We start from the raw sequence: 21,676 nt of genomic DNA, 5'->3' as shown, positions 1-21,676 counted from the left end.
AAGACTTGTAAACAGAACAAAAAAAAACAGAACATATATTTGAAGACACCACAACAGTACATCATTAAATTACATTATGGACATTGAAACAAAAGACACAACATTACACAAAAAGAATTCTGATGAACCAGCTGAGCACTGGTAATGTTCAGTAGAGAACTGAATATTTGTGTTGTACTTTTTTTTCAAACAGCAAAATGCTTGGCTAGTTCTGTACCTTTTCTGTCCTCTTCTGGAGTGATTAAGACTTTTCTTGAAACAGGAATGGGTGCAGGTTGAGCCCTCTTGTCAACTTGAAGCACTTCAAATATTATTTTTAAAACAAGTTAAGTATTCAAAATGAGAAAGACAACGTAAGACACATAAACATAAGAGTAAACATGTAAACATAAAATTACATTATTTTGTACCAGTTAAAATCTAGATGACATTAGATACAACTGGAAGATTATTTAAGCTGATTAAGTATTTTACTTTGGAATATGTTATGACTACCAAAGGGACATTTCACAAAGTTGAATGGTATAATTAATTAGACATTTTCCCTTTACATTCGTAATCTAGGATTCAAACTGAAGCCAGATTGAATAAATGGAAAATTACTATTGTTATATAGGTCCTAGACCAAATTTTGTCGGATAATTGAATTCAGTTCTTATGGAGCATGAGCCTACAGCATAGAAATCTACTTAGTGACATGACATGGGCAATTTACCTTTGAGCAAACAAAGCAAGTTTGAGAAATTTTAACATAACTAGGGTAGCTGAGTTTTTTTTTGTTTAAAGTTTGATGACTAATGTACTTCATTTGTGAAGTTTTAACTTGATACTTGATGCTAAGTACGGATGCTTGAAACGGAAATCATGCCATTTAATAGCACAAGCATTCCTCCACCTAATGAGTACCATCTACCTTTAGAATTGTCTTAAAAAAGAAACACGAGAATAAAATTGTTATAATCAAAGGAAACAATTCTACATTTATTCTCATGCTTCATGTAAGAAATATTTCGTATCATTCTTATATTTTCCACTGACTTGATAATTTAAATATAAATTATACTTGCGTATTTTTAAGAGGAGACACAACAAGACAAAATGATACTTCAAAAAGTAACCAAAAAGCAATCACAATTGAAAGACATAACATGTACACTTCTGCGACTAAACATGAAAGAAGATAATACAAACATCCATAAGTAAAAATAAAGAAACTTTGAAGGAGTAAAAGAACATTTCCCCCAAGAAATGTTGGTCTCAAACATAGGGATGAAGTTTAACTCTGGCAGGAACAACAAATGAAATTGACAGTTAATTATTTCCCTGCCCGATTCATTAATGTCCGGATCGCACAGCTGCCCAAACTGTATTTTGCCCTGTTGTGCTATTTCCTCATTTTACCTTCTTCTGGTGCAGGCTTCTCAACTTTTCTTGGAACAGTTACTGGTTCGGCCTCAGCAACTGGCTTCATAGGAATCTCAGGCACTTTTAAAAACAATTATTTTATAGAATGTAAATAACAAAGAATATCTTCACAAGAAGAAATTTACATTGAACAAATGCATGACATGGTTAACATACCAAACGATGTATACTTTTATACATAAAAATGAGTGAGCATTAAAGAAGTAAATTTTAACATTGAGCTGTCTTAAGACAAACAAACACTTAACAGGATCTCCTAAGACAGTTACATTCCACCTTCTCTCTGGTCTGGTGTTGAAATGTTGTAAATTACTTGAGTGAGTCATAGCAGAAGTAATTATTCAGGAATGTTATCATAATGTGACATGTTGTTGAAAATAATTGAATAAGTTCATTGTGTGCACTAAGATTTGTTGTCAAACAAGACTGCATGTATTCGAAAATATAGCATCTTTGAAAGCTTATCTCACTATGAACTGAACTGCAATGAACATGTTTCAGCACACAATTCAAATAAAATAAAGCCAGCAATAAGAACGTATGTTAGCAGCAACACAATACAGAAACAGACCTAGAAATGTAATGTATAAGAATTTACTTACCACATGTCATAAAATGACACTTGATATATTATGACAATGAACGATAATTATACTACTTTACTAGAAATCAAAGGTATCATTGAAAGTTTACAGTGAGGAAATTGGTCACTTGGCCCACATTGTCTGTGCCAGCCAATAAATGAGCGAGTCAGTCTAACCCCACTTTAAAGAATTTGATCTGCAGCTCTGCAGGTTACAGCACTTTTGGTGCATATTCAGCCACAACTTCAATAAATTGGGTTTCTGTTTACTACCTTTTCAGACAAAGAAGTTCACTACCCAAACAACCTCAGGTGAAAAATAAACTTTCCTCATCAGAATTGTCCTACTAATTATTTTTAATTTGTGTCCCATACTAATTGATTTCCATGCCAGCTAAATAGATTCCTTGCATCTGTTGTGTGCAAGCTTGTCACACAACTATTTCCAACATGTGGAACAACAAAAGGAAATGCATACCTTTCTCGGGAGGTGGCACCTCTTTCTTTGGTTTCAATAGTTCAGGAACGGGCTTCTTAGGAATTTCTGGCACTAAAGAACCAGTAGAATGTTAACAAGCTGAAGATACAATGATTTTATAATTAAAATATCCAAACAAGAAGTTAAAATCACACAGACATACATAACAGGGAAATTCAATCCTTTGCCATTTGACATGTACAAACTGGGGGAGAAATTCTTTAAAATAAAACAAAAATGATAAAGCTGCATTCTGCCCATTTGACCATGTGAAGTGCTGTCATTACTATCTGGAGACTTACACTAAAGTTAGTAATTATTTACTGCACGGCACAGTCATACTCACCAAATCAAACCATACAGCGACATCCCTAGGCTGAAGTATCACCATTTCTGGCGATGACCTATCATCTCGGCAGGACAGATTCAACAATGGTATATAGTTGGGAAGGAGCAACTTGGGGAGACTGAACATTGACTCTAGTGTCAATGAGTTCTCATAGCATCAGGCCAAACATGGTCAAGGAAAGTTCCTGTTGATTTCCGCCTACCAAGTACCAGCTTCCATCAATGGCCAATAAATAAATACTCCCGCATGTTTACACTCTTGCAAGGGCAAACGCTAGATTCATGACTGATTGAGCAAGCTCTGAAGGACACTGGAACTGCTGTTTAGGGTTGTGTTGCACAGCATTACCAACATGTTAAAACGCACAGATTCAGTACAGATTTAGCAGCTTAAAACTAGGCATCCTTGAGGCTGTGTACACTGTCAATAGTAGCAATATTGTGATCATCTGCATTCTGCAACCTCATGACAGGCCACAGACTTCACTCCTGCATTACCATGAATCCAGGGATCAATCCTATTTCAGTGAAGAAGGGCAACACAGAAACATCACCAAACAAACATGAAAATGAGGTGTGCACAGAAAAGCTAAAATACAAGATGACATGAGTAGCAAAGTTGGAGACAGTGCACTATAGACAAGGCTAAACAATTCTACAACCAATAGGCTAGATCAGAGGTCTGCAGTGTTACATGGTCTGCAAGGAATGATGGTGGAAAATGAAACAACCAGCTGAAGGGGAAGAGTCCACAAACACCCCCATCCTCAACAATGATTTAGCCTAAAACCTCAGTGCAAAAGACAACCCTGAACTACTTGGTGCAATCTTCAGCTGGAAGTGTCATGTGACCTGTCCATCTCAGGCTGTTGTTGAGATCCCAGCAGCAGCGATAGCTGCCTTCAGTTGAGTTGATTCATTCCATGTGATATGAAAAACAGCTGAAGCCACTGGACACAGGTACTTGCACCATCATGATCTGAGTAGTAAAGCCTTGAGGTCCAGAAATTGCCAGATCCTGTCCATTGTAGTGACAAGATTATTGTGTACCTGATAATAGGAATGCAGGAGTGGGCCATTTGGTCTTTCAAGTCCACTCCACCTTGAAATGGTTGATATGGTTGTGGTCTCAGCTCAATTTCCCTGCCTACTTAACCCTTGACAGCCTTGTCTGTAAAAAAGTTTAAGAATTCTGTTGAAGAAACTTTCAGGCTCTAACTATGTTCCAAACGAAAAAGAAAATCTCCCAATGTCTGCCTTAAAAGGAAGACTCTCTATTCTTAACCTAGGCCTTGCAGCTATAGGCTTCCCCACAAGAGGAAAGGCTTCCTGATGTCCCCCTAACATAGTCCCTCCCAGATCTTGTGTGTTTCAAGGAGAACGCCTCGTTCTTTAACACCCCTATGGATTTGGGCCAAATCCATTTGAACATTCTTCGGAAGTTAACTCCTTCATTCAGGGAGTGAGTTAAGTAAACCTTCTCTAAACAGCATAAACAATTATGCTTTTATACAAATAAAATGACCAAAACTGCACATAGTACTCCAAACATGGTCCCACAAATGTTCAATTCAGCCGCAGTAAAGCTTCCCTACTCTTGCATTCCATTGTCCACTGACACAGATAGCCAGTTTACCAAGTATGGTATCAAAGAAACCTCGCAAAACAGGAGTCAAAAGGACGGAGGATGGAAGCTCTTCTGCGGGTTGCCGTCATACCCAGCACAAATGAAGGTGGTTGTGGTTGTTGGAGGTCAGTCGTTCCAATCACAGGATATCTGTACAAAAGAACCTTAGGGCAGTGCTTTTGGCTCAACCATCTTCAGCTCTTTCATCAATGACCTTCTCACCAACAAAATGTCAGAACTTGATTGTTTGCAGATGTCTGCACAATGCCCTGCACCTCAAATAGAATGCAGCCCGTATCCAAATGTAGCAAGGCATGCATAATATCCAGGCTTGGGCTGACAAGTGGCAGTAACATTTTCACCAGTAGCATATACCAGACAATGATGATCCTTAAAAGGAGAGAACCTAACTGACACCTTTTTCTGTTCAATGGCATTACCATCGCTCACTTTCAACAACGAGCATGGGAACAACAGACCAGAATTTCTCCTGGACTGGTCACATAAGTACTGGGATTACAACAGTGGGTCAGAGGCATGCATTCCAAGTATCAGTTTAAAAATGCAAAACTAATTGTACCTTTTTCTGGAACCTCTTTCTTTGGTTTCAATGGTTCAGGAACTGGTTTCTTGGGAACCTCTGGCACTGTAGAAACAGTATAATATTGTGAACATGAAGATAGAATGATTTGATAATTCAGATATTTAAAAAAGTTGAAATCACACAAACATACCAAAGAAAGGAATTGATACACTGTGGAAACCTCTGCTTAATATGCTACACTTGCCCCCACACCTCCTCCCTCACCCTTATCCCAGGCCCCAAGATCACTTTCCATATTAAGCAGAGGTTCACCTGCACATCTGCTAATGTGGTATACTGCATCCACTGTACCCGGTGTGGCTTCCTCTAGATTGGGGAAACCAAGCGGAGACTTGGGGACCGCTTTGCAGAACACTTCCGCTCGGTTCGTAATAAACAACTGCACCTCCCAGTCGCGAACCATTTCAACTCCCCCTCCCATTCTTTAGATGACATGTCCATCATGGGCCTCCTGCACTGCCACAATGATGACACCCGAAGGTTGCAAGAACAGCAACTCATATTCCGCTTGGGAACCCTGCAGCCATATGGTATCAATGTGGACTTCACCAGTTTCAAAATCTCCCCTTCCCCCACCACATCCCAAAACCAGCCCAGTTCGTCCCCTCCCCCCACTGCACCACACAACCAGCCCAGCTCTTCCCCTCCACCCACTGCATCCCAAAACCAGCCCAGCCTGTCTCTGCCTCCCTAATCTGTTCTTCCTCTCACCCATCCCTTCCTCCCACCCCAAGCAGCACCTCCATTTCCAACCTACTAACCTCATCCTACCTCCTTGACCTGTCCGTCTTCCCTGGACTGACCTATCCCCTCTCTACCTCCCCACCTCCCCACCGATACTCTCCTCTCCATCTATCTTCTTTTCTCTCCATCTTCGGTCCACATCCCCATCTCTCCCAATTTATTCCAGAACCCTCACCCCATCCCCCTCTCTGATGAAGGGTCTAGGCCCGAAACGTCAGCTTTTGTGCTCCTGAGATGCTGCTTGGCCTGCTGTCTTCATCCAGCTCCACACTTTATTATCTAGGGTCATGAAATACTTCCCACTTGCCAGGCTGGATGCAGCTCCAAAAACATTCAGGAAGCTTGGTACCATCCAACACAAAGCAAACTGCTCGATTCGCAACACATCCGCCACCGTCAGCAAACACGCCCTTCACCACTGACACACACAATGCTGGCCGAGCATGGATGCGTGCATTCCAAGTATCAGTTTAAAAATGCAAAATAAAATGTACCTTTCTCTGGAACCTCTTTCTTTGGTTTCAGTGGTTCAGGAACTGGTTTCTTGGGAACCTCTGGCACTGTAGAAACAGTATATTGTGAGGGAGCTTCAGGTACAATGCTGTTGTAATTAAGATATCCAAACAAGAAGGTAAAATACACAAACATACTGAATAGAGGAATTCAATCAAAAGTAACTTTGTCAATTTACAAACTGTGGAGAAATTGGTTAAAACAAAGCAGCAAAAATGATAAAGCCATTCTTTACCCATTTGACCATGTGAATTCCTCTCATTACCACCTGGGGACTTGCGCTAAAGTTAGTAATTACCTTCTGCATGGCACAGTCATAATTACTGAATCAAACTGCACAGCCAATTCCGAGGGCTGGAGTATCGCAATTTCTGGTGATGACACCTCACCTCAGCTGGATGGATTCAGCAGTGACACAGTGCGATGAGTTGGGAAGGAGCAATCCAGGGGGCCTGGACATTGACTCCTGAGTTGATGAAATCACATGGAATCAATCCAAACATGGCCCAGGAACAGTCCTGTTCCTTTCCACCTCCCAAGCACCCGCTTCCACCAGCAGGTGATAAATTAATACTCGTGCACTTGTATACTCATGTAAGGGCAATCCATGTATACACTGAACAGGCCTGCTCTGAAGGACATGGCGACAGATAACAAGCTTGCGTTGTATGGCATTACCGCCAGGTCAAAGCTCATAGATTCAGAACAGTTTTAGCAGGGTAAAACTGGGTATCCTTGAGGCACTGTGCACTGTCAATCACAGCAATATTGTAATCACCTGCAATCTACAACCTCATGACAGGCCACAGACTTCACTCATGCATTACTATGAATCCAGGGATCAATCCTGGTTCAATGAAGAAGGGCAACGCAGAAACAGCACCAAACATGCCTGATAATGAGATGTGGAGAGAGTAAAACTAGAACACAGGTGACTTGCATGGCAAACAGTGGATACAGTGCACCATAGACAGAATTAAACAATTCCACAACCAATAGATCAGATCAGAGCTCTGCAGTCCTACGTGTTCACCCACGAACGTTGGTGGAAAGGGGGAGCATCCACAGTCATCCCCATCCTCAACAACTGTAGAGCCCAACACTTCAGTGGAAAAGACAATCCTGAACTATTTGGCAAAATCTGCAGCTGGAAGTGTCATGTGGCCTGTCCATCTCAGGCTCTTGTTGAGATCCCGGCAGCAGAGATGGCTGTCTTCAACTGAGTTCATTCATTTCCTGTGATATCAAGAAACAGCTGAAGCCACTGGATACAGGTCCTTACAACATCCTGATTGGAGTAGGGAAGTCTTGTGGTCCAGAACTCCCTGTCCAAATTGTTCCATTATACTCACAACATTACTGTGTACTTGATAATACGGATACAGGAGGAGGCCATATGGCATTTAAGTCTGCTCGACCAGTCATTAAGATGATTCAAATGGTTGTGGTCTCTATTTAACCCTCCATAACCCTTGACAATTTTGTCTATCACAAAATTTAAAACTTCCATGAAAGAAACTTTCAGGCTCTAACTGCCTTCCAGAAGTAAAAGAAAAACTCCTAAGCCTGCCTTAATAGGAAGGATCTTTATTCTTAGCTTATGCCCTGCAGTTACAGTCTTGCTCACAAAAGGAAACGTTTCCTGGTATCCAACTTACACAGTCCCTTCAAGATCTTGTACGTTTCGAGGAGAACACCTCATTCTTCCAAACTCCAATGGATTTGGCCTAATACATTCAAATATTCTTCACACGTTATGTCTTTCATTCCAGAATGAGTTGAGTAAACTATCTCCAAATAACATATGCAATTATGCATTTGTTTGAAATAAAATTACCAAAACTGCATGCAGTACTCCAAATATTGGCCCACAAATGTTCAATTCGGCTGTGGTAAAGCTTCCCTACTCTTATATTCCATTCTCCACTGGCTTCAGTAGTAAGGTAGTGGTTAACCATGTTTCGTATCAAAGGACCCGAGCAAAACTGTAGTCAGTCAGACTTAGGGTGAAGGCTCTTCCGCTGTTTGCGGTCATACCTAGCACAAAGAAATATGGCTGTGGTTGTTGGACATCAGTCATTTCGGTGACAGGACATCTCTGTAGAAGTTCCTCACGGCAGTATCCTTGGTTCAACCATTTTCAGTTGCTCCATCATTTGCATTCTCTCCAACATAACGTCAGAAGTTGGATGTTCACAGTTGACTGCACAATGTTCTGCACCAGTCACCAATCCTCATACAGGACACAATGCATATTGATATGTATCACAACATGGGTAATATCCATGGGCTGGCAAGTGGCAGTAACATTCGTACCAGTGACAAATGCCAGACAATGATCATGCTGAACAGGATAGAGACTAACTATCACTTTTTCCTGTTTAATTGCTTTTCCATCCCACGCTATCAACATCCAAGGTGGTTATGAGACCAGAAAAAGAACAGGACCAACAACATAAGTCGTGTGGCTACAACAGTGGGTCAGAGGCTAGGAATTCTGCAGCGAGTAACTCACCTCCTGATTTCCCAAGGCCTGGTCAACATCTGTACGGCACACGTCAGCAGGGTCATGAAATACTTCCCACTTGCCTGGCTGGCTGCAGCTCCAAAAACATTCAGGAAGCTTGGTACCATTCAGCACAAAGCAACCTGCTCGATTCACAACACTTCCACCACTTTCAGCAAACACACCCTTCACCACTGACACGCAGTTGCAGCAGGGTGTACAATCTAAAAGACATGCTGCTGTAACTCACTAACCTTCCATCAAAAACACTTTACAAACTGCAACCTCTACCATCACAAAGGACAAGCGCAGCAGATGTATGGGACCACCACCAGCTGCAAGTTCCTCTCCCTGTCACTCACCTTCCTGACTTGGAAATACGCTGCTGCTCCTTCAAAGTCACTGGGTTAAAATCTTGGCTCTCCCTGTCTAACAGCACCATGGCTGCACCGACGCCCCAAAGAATGCATCAGATCAAGGAGACAGTTTTCCATTAGCTTCACAAGAGCAATTACGGACTGTAAATAAATGCTGGCCTTGCCAGGATGCATGCATACCAAGTATCAGTTTAAAAATGCTACCTGCTCGTATTTCCAACATGTATAAAAAAATTAAATGTACCTTTTTCTGGAACCTCTTTCTTTGGTTTCAATGGTTCAGGAACTGGTTTCTTGGGAACCTCTGGCACTGTAGAAACAGTATAATATTGTTAACATGAAGATAAAATGATTTGATAATTCAGATATTTAAAAAAGAAGTTGAAATCACACAAACATACTGAAGGGAGGAATTCATACACTGTGGAAAAATTGGTTAAAACAAAGCAGCAAAAATGATAAAGCCATTCTTTACCCATTTGACCATGTGAATTCCTCTCATTACCACCTGGGGACTTGCGCTAAAGTTAGTAATTACCTTCTGCATGGCACAGTCATAATTACTGAATGAAACTGCACAGCCAATTCTGAGGGCTGGAGTATCGCAATTTCTGGTGATGACACCTCACCTCAGCTGGACGGATTCAGCAGTGACACAGTGCGATGAGTTGGGAAGGAGCAACCCAGGGGGCCTGGACATTGACTCCTGAGTTGATGAAATCACATGGAATCAATCCAAACATGGTCACAGCTGACTGCACAATGTTCTGCACCAGTCACCATTCCACATATAGGACACAATCCATATTGACATGTACCACGACATGGGCAATATCCATGGGCTGACAAGTGGCAGTAACATTCGTACCAGTGACAAATGCCAGACAATGATCATCCCGAACAGGATAGAGACTAACTATCACTTTTTCCTGTTTAATTACTTTTCCATCCCACACTATCAACATCCAAGGTGGTTATGAGACCAGAAAAAGAACAGGACCAACAACATAAGTTCTGTGGCTACAACAGTGGGTCAGAGGCTAGGAATTCTGCAGCGAGTAACTCACCTCCTGATTTCCCAAGGCCTGGTCAACATCTATACGGCACACGTCAGCAGGGTCATGAAATACTTCCCACTTGCCTGGCTGGTTGCAGCTCCAAAAACATTCAGGAAGCTTGGTACCATTCAGCACAAAGCAAACTGCTCGATTCACAACACTTCCACCACCTTCAGCAAAAACTCCCTTCACCACTGACACGCAGTTGCAGCAGGGTGTACAATCTAAAAGACATGCTGCTGTAACTCACTAACCTTCCATCAAAAACACTTTACAAACTGCAACCTCTACCATCACAAAGGACAAGCGCAGCAGATGCATGGGACCACCACCAGCTGCAAGTTCCTCTCCCTGTCACTCACCTTCCTGACTTGGAAATACGCTGCTGCTCCTTCAAAGTCACTGGGTTAAAATCTTGGCTCTCCCTGTCTAACAGCACCATGGCTGCACCGACGACCCAAAGAATGCATCAGATCAAGGAGACAGTTTTCCATTAGCTTCACAAGAGCAATTACGGACAGTAAATAAATGCTGGCCTTGCCAGGATGCATGCATTCCAAGTATCAGATTAAAAATGCTACCTGCTCGTATTTCCAACATGTATAAAAAAATTAAATGTACCTTTTTCTGGAACCTCTTCCTTTGGTTTCAATGGTTCAGGAACTGGTTTCTTGGGCACCTCTGGCACTGTAGAAATAGTATAATATTACAAACATTAAGATAGAATGATTTGATAATTCAGAGATTTAAAAAATTTAAAATCACAGAAACAAAGTGAAGAGAGGAATTCAATCGAAAGTGTCAATTTACAAACTGTGGAGAAATTGGTTAAAACAAAGCAGCAAAAATGATAAAGCCATTCTTTACCCATTTGACCATGTGAATTCCTCTCATTACCACCTGGGGACTTGCGCTAAAGTTAGTAATTACCTTCTGCATGGCACAGTCATAATTACTGAATCAAACTGCACAGCCAATTCCGAGGGCTGGAGTATCGCAATTTCTGGTGATGACACCTCACCTCAGCTGGATTCAGCAGTGACACAGTGCGATGAGTTGGGAAGGAGCAACCCAGGGGGCCTGGACATTGACTCCTGTGTTGATTAAATCACATGGAATCAGTCCAAACATGGCCCAGGAACAGTCCTGTTCATTTCCACCTCCCAAGCACCCGCTTCCACCAGCAGGTGATAAATTAATACTCGTGCACTTGTATACTCATGTAAGGGCAATCCATGTATACACTGAACAGGCCTGCTCTGAAGGACATGGCGACAGATAACAAGCTTGTGTTATATGGCATTACCACCAGGTCAAAGCTCATAGATTCAGAACAGTTTTAGCAGGGTAAAACTGGGTATCCTTGAGGCACTGTGCAATGTCAATCCCAGCAATATTGTAATCACCTGCAATCTACAACCTCATGACAGGCCACAGACTTCACTCATGCATTACTATGAATCCAGGGATCAATCCTGGTTCAATGAAGAAGGGCAACGCAGAAACAGCACCAAACATGCCTGATAATGAGATGTGGAGAGAGTAAAACTAGAACACAGGTGACTTGCATGGCAAACAGTGGATACAGTGCACCATAGACAGAATTAAACAATTCCACAACCAATAGATCAGATCAGAGCTCTGCAGTCCTACATGTTCACCCAGGAACATTGGTGGAAAGGGGGAGCATCCACAGTCATCCCCATCCTCAACAACTGTAGAGCCCAACACCTCAGTGGAAAAGACAATCCTGAACTATTTGGCAAAATCTGCAGCTGGAAGTGTCATGTGGCCTGTCCATCTCAGGCTCTTGTTGAGATCCCAGCAGCAGAGATGGCTGTCTTCAACTGAGTTCATTCATTTCCTGTGATATCAAGAAACAGCTGAAGCCACTGGATACAGGTCCTTACGACATCCTGATTGGAGTAGGGAAGTCTTGTGGTCCAGAACTCCCTGTCCAAATTGTTCCATTATACTCACAACATTACTGTGTACTTGATAATACGGATACAGGAGGAGGCCATATGGCATTTAAGTCTGCTCGACCATTCAATAAGATGATTCAAATGGTTGTGTTCTCGATTTAACCTTCCATAACCCTTGACAATTTTGTCTATCACAAAATTTAAAACTTCCATGAAAGAAACTTTCAGGCTCTAACAGCCTTCCAGAAGTAAAAGAAAAACTCCTAAGCCTGCCTTAATAGGAAGGATCTTTATTCTTAGCTTATGCCCTGCAGTTACAGTCTTGCTCACAAAAGGAAACGTTTCCTGGTATCCAACTTACACAGTCCCTTCAAGATCTTGTACGTTTCGAGGAGAACACCTCATTCTTCCAAACACCAATGGATTTGGCCTAATACATTCAAATAATCTTCACACATTATGTCTTTCATTCCGGAATGAGTTGAGTAAACTATCTCCAAATAACATATGCAATTACGCATTTGTTTGAAATAAAATGACCAAAACTGCATGCAGTACTCCAAATATTGTCCCACAAATGTTCAATTCAGCTGCGGTAAAGCTTCCCTACTCTTATATTCCATTCTCCACTGGCTTCAGTAGTAAGGTAGTGGTTAACCATGTTTCGTATCAAAGGACCCGAGCAAAGCTGTAGTCAGTCAGACTTAGGGTGAAGGCTCTTCCGCTGTTTGCGGTCATACCTAGCACAAAGAAATATGGCTGTGGTTGTTGGACATCAGTCATTTCAGTGACAGGACATCTCTGTAGAAGTTCCTCACGGCAGTATCCTTGGTTCAACCATTTTCAGTTGCTCCGTCATTTGCATTCTCTCCAACATAACGTCAGAAGTTGGATGTTCACAGTTGACTGCACAATGTTCTGCACCAGTCACCATTCCTCATACAGGACACAATCCATATTGATATGTATCACAACATGGGCAATATCCATGGGCTGACAAGTGGGAGTAACATTCGTACCAGTGACAAATGCCAGACAATGATCATCCCGAACAGGATAGAGACTAACTATCACTTTTTCCTGTTTAATTGCTTTTCGATCCCACACTATCAACATCCAAGGTGGTTATGAGACCAGAAAAAGAACAGGACCAACAACATAAGTTCTGTGGCTACAACAGTGGGTCAGAGGCTAGGAATTCTGCAGCGAGTAACTCACCTCCTGATTTCCCAAGGCCTGGTCAACATCTATACGGCACACGTCAGCAGGGTCATGAAATACTTCCCACTTGCCTGGCAGGCTGCAGCTCCAAAAACATTCAGGAAGCTTGGTACCATTCAGCACAAAGCAAACTGCTCGATTCACAACACTTCCACCACCTTCAGCAAACACTCCCTTCACCACTGACACGCAGTTGCAGCAGGGTGTACAATCTAAAAGACATGCTGCTGAAACTCACTAACCTTCCATCAAAAACACATTACAAACTGCAACCTCTACCATCACAAAGGACAAGGGCAGCAGATGCATGGGGCCACCACCAGCTGCAAGTTCCTCTCCATGTCACTCACCTTCCTGACTTGGGAAAATGTTGCTGCTCCTTCAAAGTCACTGGGTTAAAATCTTGGCTCTCCCTGTCTAACAGCACCATGGCTGCACCGACGCCCCAAAGAATGCATCAGATCAAGGAGACAGTTTTCCATTAGCTTCACAAGAGCAATTACGGACTGTAAATAAATGCTGGCCTTGCCAGGATGCATGCATTCCAAGTATCCGTTTAAAAATGCTAGCTGCTCGTATTTCCAACATGTATAAAAAAATTAAATGTACCTTTTTCTGGAACCTCTTTCTTTGGTTTCAATGGTTCAGGAACTGGTTTCTTGGGAACCTCTGGCACTGTAGAAACAGTATAATATTGTGAACATGAAGATAAAATGATTTGATAATTCAGATATTTAAAAAAGAAGTTGAAATCACACAAACATACTTAAGGGAGGAATTCATACACTGTGGAAAAATTGGTTAAAACAAAGCAGCAAAAATGATAAAGCCATTCTTTACCCATTTGACCATGTGAATTCCTCTCATTACCACCTGGGGACTTGCGCTAAAGTTAGTAATTACCTTCTGCATGGCACAGTCATAATTACTGAATCAAACTGCACAGCCAATTCCGAGGGCTGGAGTATCGCAATTTCTGGTGATGACACCTCACCTCAGCTGGACGGATTCAGCAGTGACACAGTGCGATGAGTTGGGAAGGAGCAACCCAGGGGGCCTGGACATTGACTCCTGAGTTGATGAAATCACATGGAATCAATCCAAACATGGTCACAGCTGACTGCACAATGTTCTGCACCAGTCACCATTCCACATATAGGACACAATCCATATTGACATGTACCACGACATGGGCAATATCCATGGGCTGACAAGTGGCAGTAATATTCGTACCAGTGACAAATGCCAGACAATGATCATCCTGAACAGGATAGAGACTAACTATCACTTTTTCCTGTTTAATTGCTTTTCCATCCCACACTATCAACATCCAAGGTGGTTATGAGACCAGAAAAAGAACAGGACCAACAACATAAGTTCTGTGGCTACAACAGTGGGTCAGAGGCTAGGAATTCTGCAGCGAGTAACTCACCTCCTGATTTCCCAAGGCCTGGTCAACATCTATATGGCACACGTCAGCAGGGTCATGAAATACTTCCCACTTGCCTGGCTGGCTGCAGCTCCAAAAACATTCAGGAAGCTTGGTACCATTCAGCACAAAGCAAACTGCTCGATTCACAACACATCCACCACCTTCAGCAAAAACTCCCTTCACCACTGACACGCAGTTGCAGCAGGGTGTACAATCTAAAAGACATGCTGCTGTAACTCACTAGCCTTCCATCAAAAACACTTTACAAACTGCAACCTCTACCATCACAAAGGACAAGGGCAGCAGATGCATGGGACCACCACCAGCTGCAAGTTCCTCTCCCTGTCACTCACCTTCCTGACTTGGAAATACGCTGCTGCTCCTTCAAAGTCACTGGGTTAAAATCTTGGCTCTCCCTGTCTAACAGCACCATGGCTGCACCGACGACCCAAAGAATGCATCAGATCAAGGAGACAGTTTTCCATTAGCTTCACAAGAGCAATTACGGACAGTAAATAAATGCTGGCCTTGCCAGGATGCATGCATTCCAAGTATCAGATTAAAAATGCTACCTGCTCGTATTTCCAACATGTATAAAAAAATTAAATGTACCTTTTTCTGGAACCTCTTTCTTTGGTTTCAATGGTTCAGGAACTGGTTTCTTGGGCACCTCTGGCACTGTAGAAATAGTATAATATTACAAACATTAAGATAGAATGATTTGATAATTCAGAGATTTAAAAAATTTAAAATCACAGAAACAAAGTGAAGAGAGGAATTCAATCGAAAGTGTCAATTTACAAACTGTGGAGAAATTGGTTAAAACAAAGCAGCAAAAATGATAAAGCCATTCTTTACCCATTTGACCATGTGAATTCCTCTCATTACCACCTGGGGACTTGCGCTAAAGTTAGTAATTACCTTCTGCATGGCACAGTCATAATTACTGAATCAAACTGCACAGCCAATTCCGAGGGCTGGAGTATCGCAATTTCTGGTGATGACACCTCACCTCAGCTGGATTCAGCAGTGACACAGTGCGATGAGTTGGGAAGGAGCAACCCAGGGGGCCTGGACATTGACTCCTGTGTTGATTAAATCACATGGAATCAGTCCAAACATGGCCCAGGAACAGTCCTGTTCATTTCCACCTCCCAAGCACCCGCTTCCACCAGCAGGTGATAAATTAATACTCGTGCACTTGTATACTCATGTAAGGGCAATCCATGTATACACTGAACAGGCCTGCTCTGAAGGACATGGCGACAGATAACAAGCTTGTGTTATATGGCATTACCACCAGGTCAAAGCTCATAGATTCAGAACAGTTTTAGCAGGGTAAAACTGGGTATCCTTGAGGCACTGTGCAATGTCAATCCCAGCAATATTGTAATCACCTGCAATCTACAACCTCATGACAGGCCACAGACTTCACTCATGCATTACTATGAATCCAGGGATCAATCCTGGTTCAATGAAGAAGGGCAACGCAGAAACAGCACCAAACATGCCTGATAATGAGATGTGGAGAGAGTAAAACTAGAACACAGGTGACTTGCATGGCAAACAGTGGATACAGTGCACCATAGACAGAATTAAACAATTCCACAACCAATAGATCAGATCAGAGCTCTGCAGTCCTACATGTTCACCCAGGAACATTGGTGGAAAGGGGGAGCATCCACAGTCATCCCCATCCTCAACAACTGTAGAGCCCAACACCTCAGTGGAAAAGACAATCCTGAACTATTTGGCAAAATCTGCAGCTGGAAGTGTCATGTGGCCTGTCCATCTCAGGCTCTTGTTGAGATCCCAGCAGCAGAGATGGCTGTCTTCAACTGAGTTCATTCATTTCCTGTGATATCAAGAAACAGCTGAAGCCACTGGATACAGGTCCTTACGACATCCTGATTGGAGTAGGGAAGTCTTGTGGTCCAGAACTCCCTGTCCAAATTGTTCCATTATACTCACAACATTACTGTGTACTTGATAATACGGATACAGGAGGAGGCCATATGGCATTTAAGTCTGCTCGACCATTCAATAAGATGATTCAAATGGTTGTGTTCTCGATTTAACCTTCCATAACCCTTGACAATTTTGTCTATCACAAAATTTAAAACTTCCATGAAAGAAACTTTCAGGCTCTAACAGCCTTCCAGAAGTAAAAGAAAAACTCCTAAGCCTGCCTTAATAGGAAGGATCTTTATTCTTAGCTTATGCCCTGCAGTTACAGTCTTGCTCACAAAAGGAAACGTTTCCTGGTATCCAACTTACACAGTCCCTTCAAGATCTTGTACGTTTCGAGGAGAACACCTCATTCTTCCAAACACCAATGGATTTGGCCTAATACATTCAAATAATCTTCACACATTATGTCTTTCATTCCGGAATGAGTTGAGTAAACTATCTCCAAATAACATATGCAATTACGCATTTGTTTGAAATAAAATGACCAAAACTGCATGCAGTACTCCAAATATTGTCCCACAAATGTTCAATTCAGCTGCGGTAAAGCTTCCCTACTCTTATATTCCATTCTCCACTGGCTTCAGTAGTAAGGTAGTGGTTAACCATGTTTCGTATCAAAGGACCCGAGCAAAGCTGTAGTCAGTCAGACTTAGGGTGAAGGCTCTTCCGCTGTTTGCGGTCATACCTAGCACAAAGAAATATGGCTGTGGTTGTTGGACATCAGTCATTTCAGTGACAGGACATCTCTGTAGAAGTTCCTCACGGCAGTATCCTTGGTTCAACCATTTTCAGTTGCTCCGTCATTTGCATTCTCTCCAACATAACGTCAGAAGTTGGATGTTCACAGTTGACTGCACAATGTTCTGCATCAGTCACCATTCCTCATACAGGACACAATCCATATTGATATGTATCACAACATGGGCAATATCCATGGGCTGACAAGTGGGAGTAACATTCGTACCAGTGACAAATGCCAGACAATGATCATCCCGAACAGGATAGAGACTAACTATCACTTTTTCCTGTTTAATTGCTTTTCGATCCCACACTATCAACATCCAAGGTGGTTATGAGACCAGAAAAAGAACAGGACCAACAACATAAGTTCTGTGGCTACAACAGTGGGTCAGAGGCTAGGAATTCTGCAGCGAGTAACTCACCTCCTGATTTCCCAAGGCCTGGTCAACATCTATACGGCACACGTCAGCAGGGTCATGAAATACTTCCCACTTGCCTGGCAGGCTGCAGCTCCAAAAACATTCAGGAAGCTTGGTACCATTCAGCACAAAGCAAACTGCTCGATTCACAACACTTCCACCACCTTCAGCAAACACTCCCTTCACCACTGACACGCAGTTGCAGCAGGGTGTACAATCTAAAAGACATGCTGCTGAAACTCACTAACCTTCCATCAAAAACACATTACAAACTGCAACCTCTACCATCACAAAGGACAAGGGCAGCAGATGCATGGGGCCACCACCAGCTGCAAGTTCCTCTCCATGTCACTCACCTTCCTGACTTGGGAAAATGTTGCTGCTCCTTCAAAGTCACTGGGTTAAAATCTTGGCTCTCCCTGTCTAACAGCACCATGGCTGCACCGACGCCCCAAAGAATGCATCAGATCAAGGAGACAGTTTTCCATTAGCTTCACAAGAGCAATTACGGACTGTAAATAAATGCTGGCCTTGCCAGGATGCATGCATTCCAAGTATCCGTTTAAAAATGCTAGCTGCTCGTATTTCCAACATGTATAAAAAAATTAAATGTACCTTTTTCTGGAACCTCTTTCTTTGGTTTCAATGGTTCAGGAACTGGTTTCTTGGGAACCTCTGGCACTGTAGAAACAGTATAATATTGTGAACATGAAGATAAAATGATTTGATAATTCAGATATTTAAAAAAGAAGTTGAAATCACACAAACATACTTAAGGGAGGAATTCATACACTGTGGAAAAATTGGTTAAAACAAAGCAGCAAAAATGATAAAGCCATTCTTTACCCATTTGACCATGTGAATTCCTCTCATTACCACCTGGGGACTTGCGCTAAAGTTAGTAATTACCTTCTGCATGGCACAGTCATAATTACTGAATCAAACTGCACAGCCAATTCCGAGGGCTGGAGTATCGCAATTTCTGGTGATGACACCTCACCTCAGCTGGACGGATTCAGCAGTGACACAGTGCGATGAGTTGGGAAGGAGCAACCCAGGGGGCCTGGACATTGACTCCTGAGTTGATGAAATCACATGGAATCAATCCAAACATGGTCACAGCTGACTGCACAATGTTCTGCACCAGTCACCATTCCACATATAGGACACAATCCATATTGACATGTACCACGACATGGGCAATATCCATGGGCTGACAAGTGGCAGTAATATTCGTACCAGTGACAAATGCCAGACAATGATCATCCTGAACAGGATAGAGACTAACTATCACTTTTTCCTGTTTAATTGCTTTTCCATCCCACACTATCAACATCCAAGGTGGTTATGAGACCAGAAAAAGAACAGGACCAACAACATAAGTTCTGTGGCTACAACAGTGGGTCAGAGGCTAGGAATTCTGCAGCGAGTAACTCACCTCCTGATTTCCCAAGGCCTGGTCAACATCTATACGGCACACGTCAGCAGGGTCATGAAATACTTCCCACTTGCCTGGCTGGCTGCAGCTCCAAAAACATTCAGGAAGCTTGGTACCATTCAGCACAAAGCAAACTGCTCGATTCACAACACATCCACCACCTTCAGCAAAAACTCCCTTCACCACTGACACGCAGTTGCAGCAGGGTGTACAATCTAAAAGACATGCTGCTGTAACTCACTAGCCTTCCATCAAAAACACTTTACAAACTGCAACCTCTACCATCACAAAGGACAAGGGCAGCAGATGCATGGGACCACCACCAGCTGCAAGTTCCTCTCCCTGTCACTCACCTTCCTGACTTGGAAATACGCTGCTGCTCCTTCAAATTCACTGGGTTAAAATCTTGGCTCTCCCTGTCTAACAGCACCATGGCTGCACCGACGACCCAAAGAATGCATCAGATCAAGGAGACAGTTTTCCATTAGCTTCACAAGAGCAATTACGGACTGTAAATAAGTGCTGGTCTTGCCAGGATGCATGCATTCCAAGTATCCGTTTAAAAATGCTATCTGCTCGTATTTCCAACATGTATAAAAAAATTAAATGTACCTTTTTCTGGAACCTCTTTCTTTGGTTTCAATGGTTCAGGAACTGGTTTCTTGGGCACCTCTGGCACTGTAGAAATAGTATAATATTACAAACATTAAGATAGAATGATTTGATAATTCAGATATTTAAAAAACTTAAAATCACAGAAACAAAGTGAAGAGAGGAATTCAATCGAAAGTGTCAATTTACAAACTGTGGAGAAATTGGGTAAAACAAAGCAGCAAAAATGATAAAGCCATTCTTTACCCATTTGACCATGTGAATTCCTCTCATTACCACCTGGGGACTTGCGCTAAAGTTAGTAATTACCTTCTGCATGGCACAGTCATAATTACTGAATCAAACTGCACAGCCAATTCCGAGGGCTGGAGTATCGCAATTTCTGGTGATGACACCTCACCTCAGCTGGACGGACTCAGCAGTGACACAGTGCGATGAGTTGGGAAGGAGCAATCCAGGGGGCCTGGACATTGACTCCTGTGTTGATTAAATCACATGGAATCAGTCCAAACATGGCCCAGGAACAGTCCTGTTCATTTCCACCTCCCAAGCACCCGCTTCCACCAGCAGGTGATAAATTAATACTCGTGCACTTGTATACTCATGTAAGGGCAATCCATGTATACACTGAACAGGCCTGCTCTGAAGGACATGGCGACAGATAACTGGCTTGTGTTGTATGGCATTACCGCCAGGTCAAAGCTCATAGATTCAGAACAGTTTTAGCAGGGTAAAACTGGGTATCCTTGAGGCACTGTGCAATGTCAATCACAGCAATATTGTAATCACCTGCAATCTACAACCTCATGACAGGCCACAGACTTCACTCATGCATTACTATGAATCCAGGGATCAATCCTGGTTCAATGACGAAGGGCAACACAGAAACAGCACCAAACATGCCTGATAATGAGATGTGGAGAGAGTAAAACTAGAACACAGGTGACTTGCATGGCAAACAGTGGATACAGTGCACCATAGACAGAATTAAACAATTCCACAACCAATAGATCAGATCAGAGCTCTGCAGTCCTACATGTTCGCCCAGGAACATTGGTGGAAAGGGGGAGCATCCAGAATCATCCCCATCCTCAACAACAGAAGAGCCCAACACCTCAGTGGAAAAGACAATCCTGAACTATTTGGCAAAATCTGCAGCTGGAAGTGTCATGTGGCCTGTCCATCTCAGGCTCTTGTTGAGATCCCAGCAGCAGAGATGGCTGTCTTCAACTGAGTTCATTCATTCCCTGTGATATCAAGAAACAGCTGAAGCCACTGGATACAGGTCCTTACAACATCCTGATTGGAGTAGGGAAGTCTTGTGGTCCAGAACTCCCTGTCCAAGTTGTTCCATTATCCTCGCATCATTACTGTGTACTTGATAATACGGATACAGGGGAGGCCATTTGGCATTTTAGTCTGCTCCACTGTTCAATAAGATGATTCAAACATTTGTGGTCTCAGCTAAATTCCCTGTCTATATAACCCTTCATAGCCTTTGGTTTGTCAAAAATTTTAAAACTTCCATGAAAGAAACTTTCAGGCTCTAACTGCCTTCCAAAAGTAAAAGAAAAACTCCTAAGCCTGCCTTAATAGGAAGGCTCTTTATTCTTAGCTTATGCTGTGCAGTTATAGTCTTGCCCACAAAAGGAAA

The 21,676-nt window shown here is 42.5% G+C and overlaps 1 protein-coding gene across 1 annotated transcript in view; it reads right to left on the bottom strand.

Annotated features, from left to right (window-relative positions):
- ttn.2 (titin, tandem duplicate 2) overlaps window positions 1–21,676 on the bottom strand; it is a 339,406-nt gene that overhangs the window by 130,092 nt on the left and 187,638 nt on the right. Inside the window, exons 136-140 of the mRNA XM_059647196.1 lie at window positions 20,023–20,088; window positions 9,014–9,022; window positions 6,304–6,369; window positions 1,402–1,485; window positions 218–301 (exon numbers count right to left, since the gene is read on the bottom strand). Of these exons, the coding sequence (XP_059503179.1) occupies window positions 218–301; window positions 1,402–1,485; window positions 6,304–6,369; window positions 9,014–9,022; window positions 20,023–20,088 (309 nt within the window). The remainder of the gene's footprint in view (window positions 1–217; window positions 302–1,401; window positions 1,486–6,303; window positions 6,370–9,013; window positions 9,023–20,022; window positions 20,089–21,676) is intronic.

This window comes from Stegostoma tigrinum, chromosome 7 (assembly GCF_030684315.1).
Source record: "Stegostoma tigrinum isolate sSteTig4 chromosome 7, sSteTig4.hap1, whole genome shotgun sequence".
NCBI lineage: Eukaryota > Metazoa > Chordata > Chondrichthyes > Orectolobiformes > Stegostomatidae > Stegostoma > Stegostoma tigrinum.
This window is presented reverse-complemented; position numbering and strand designations above follow the sequence as displayed.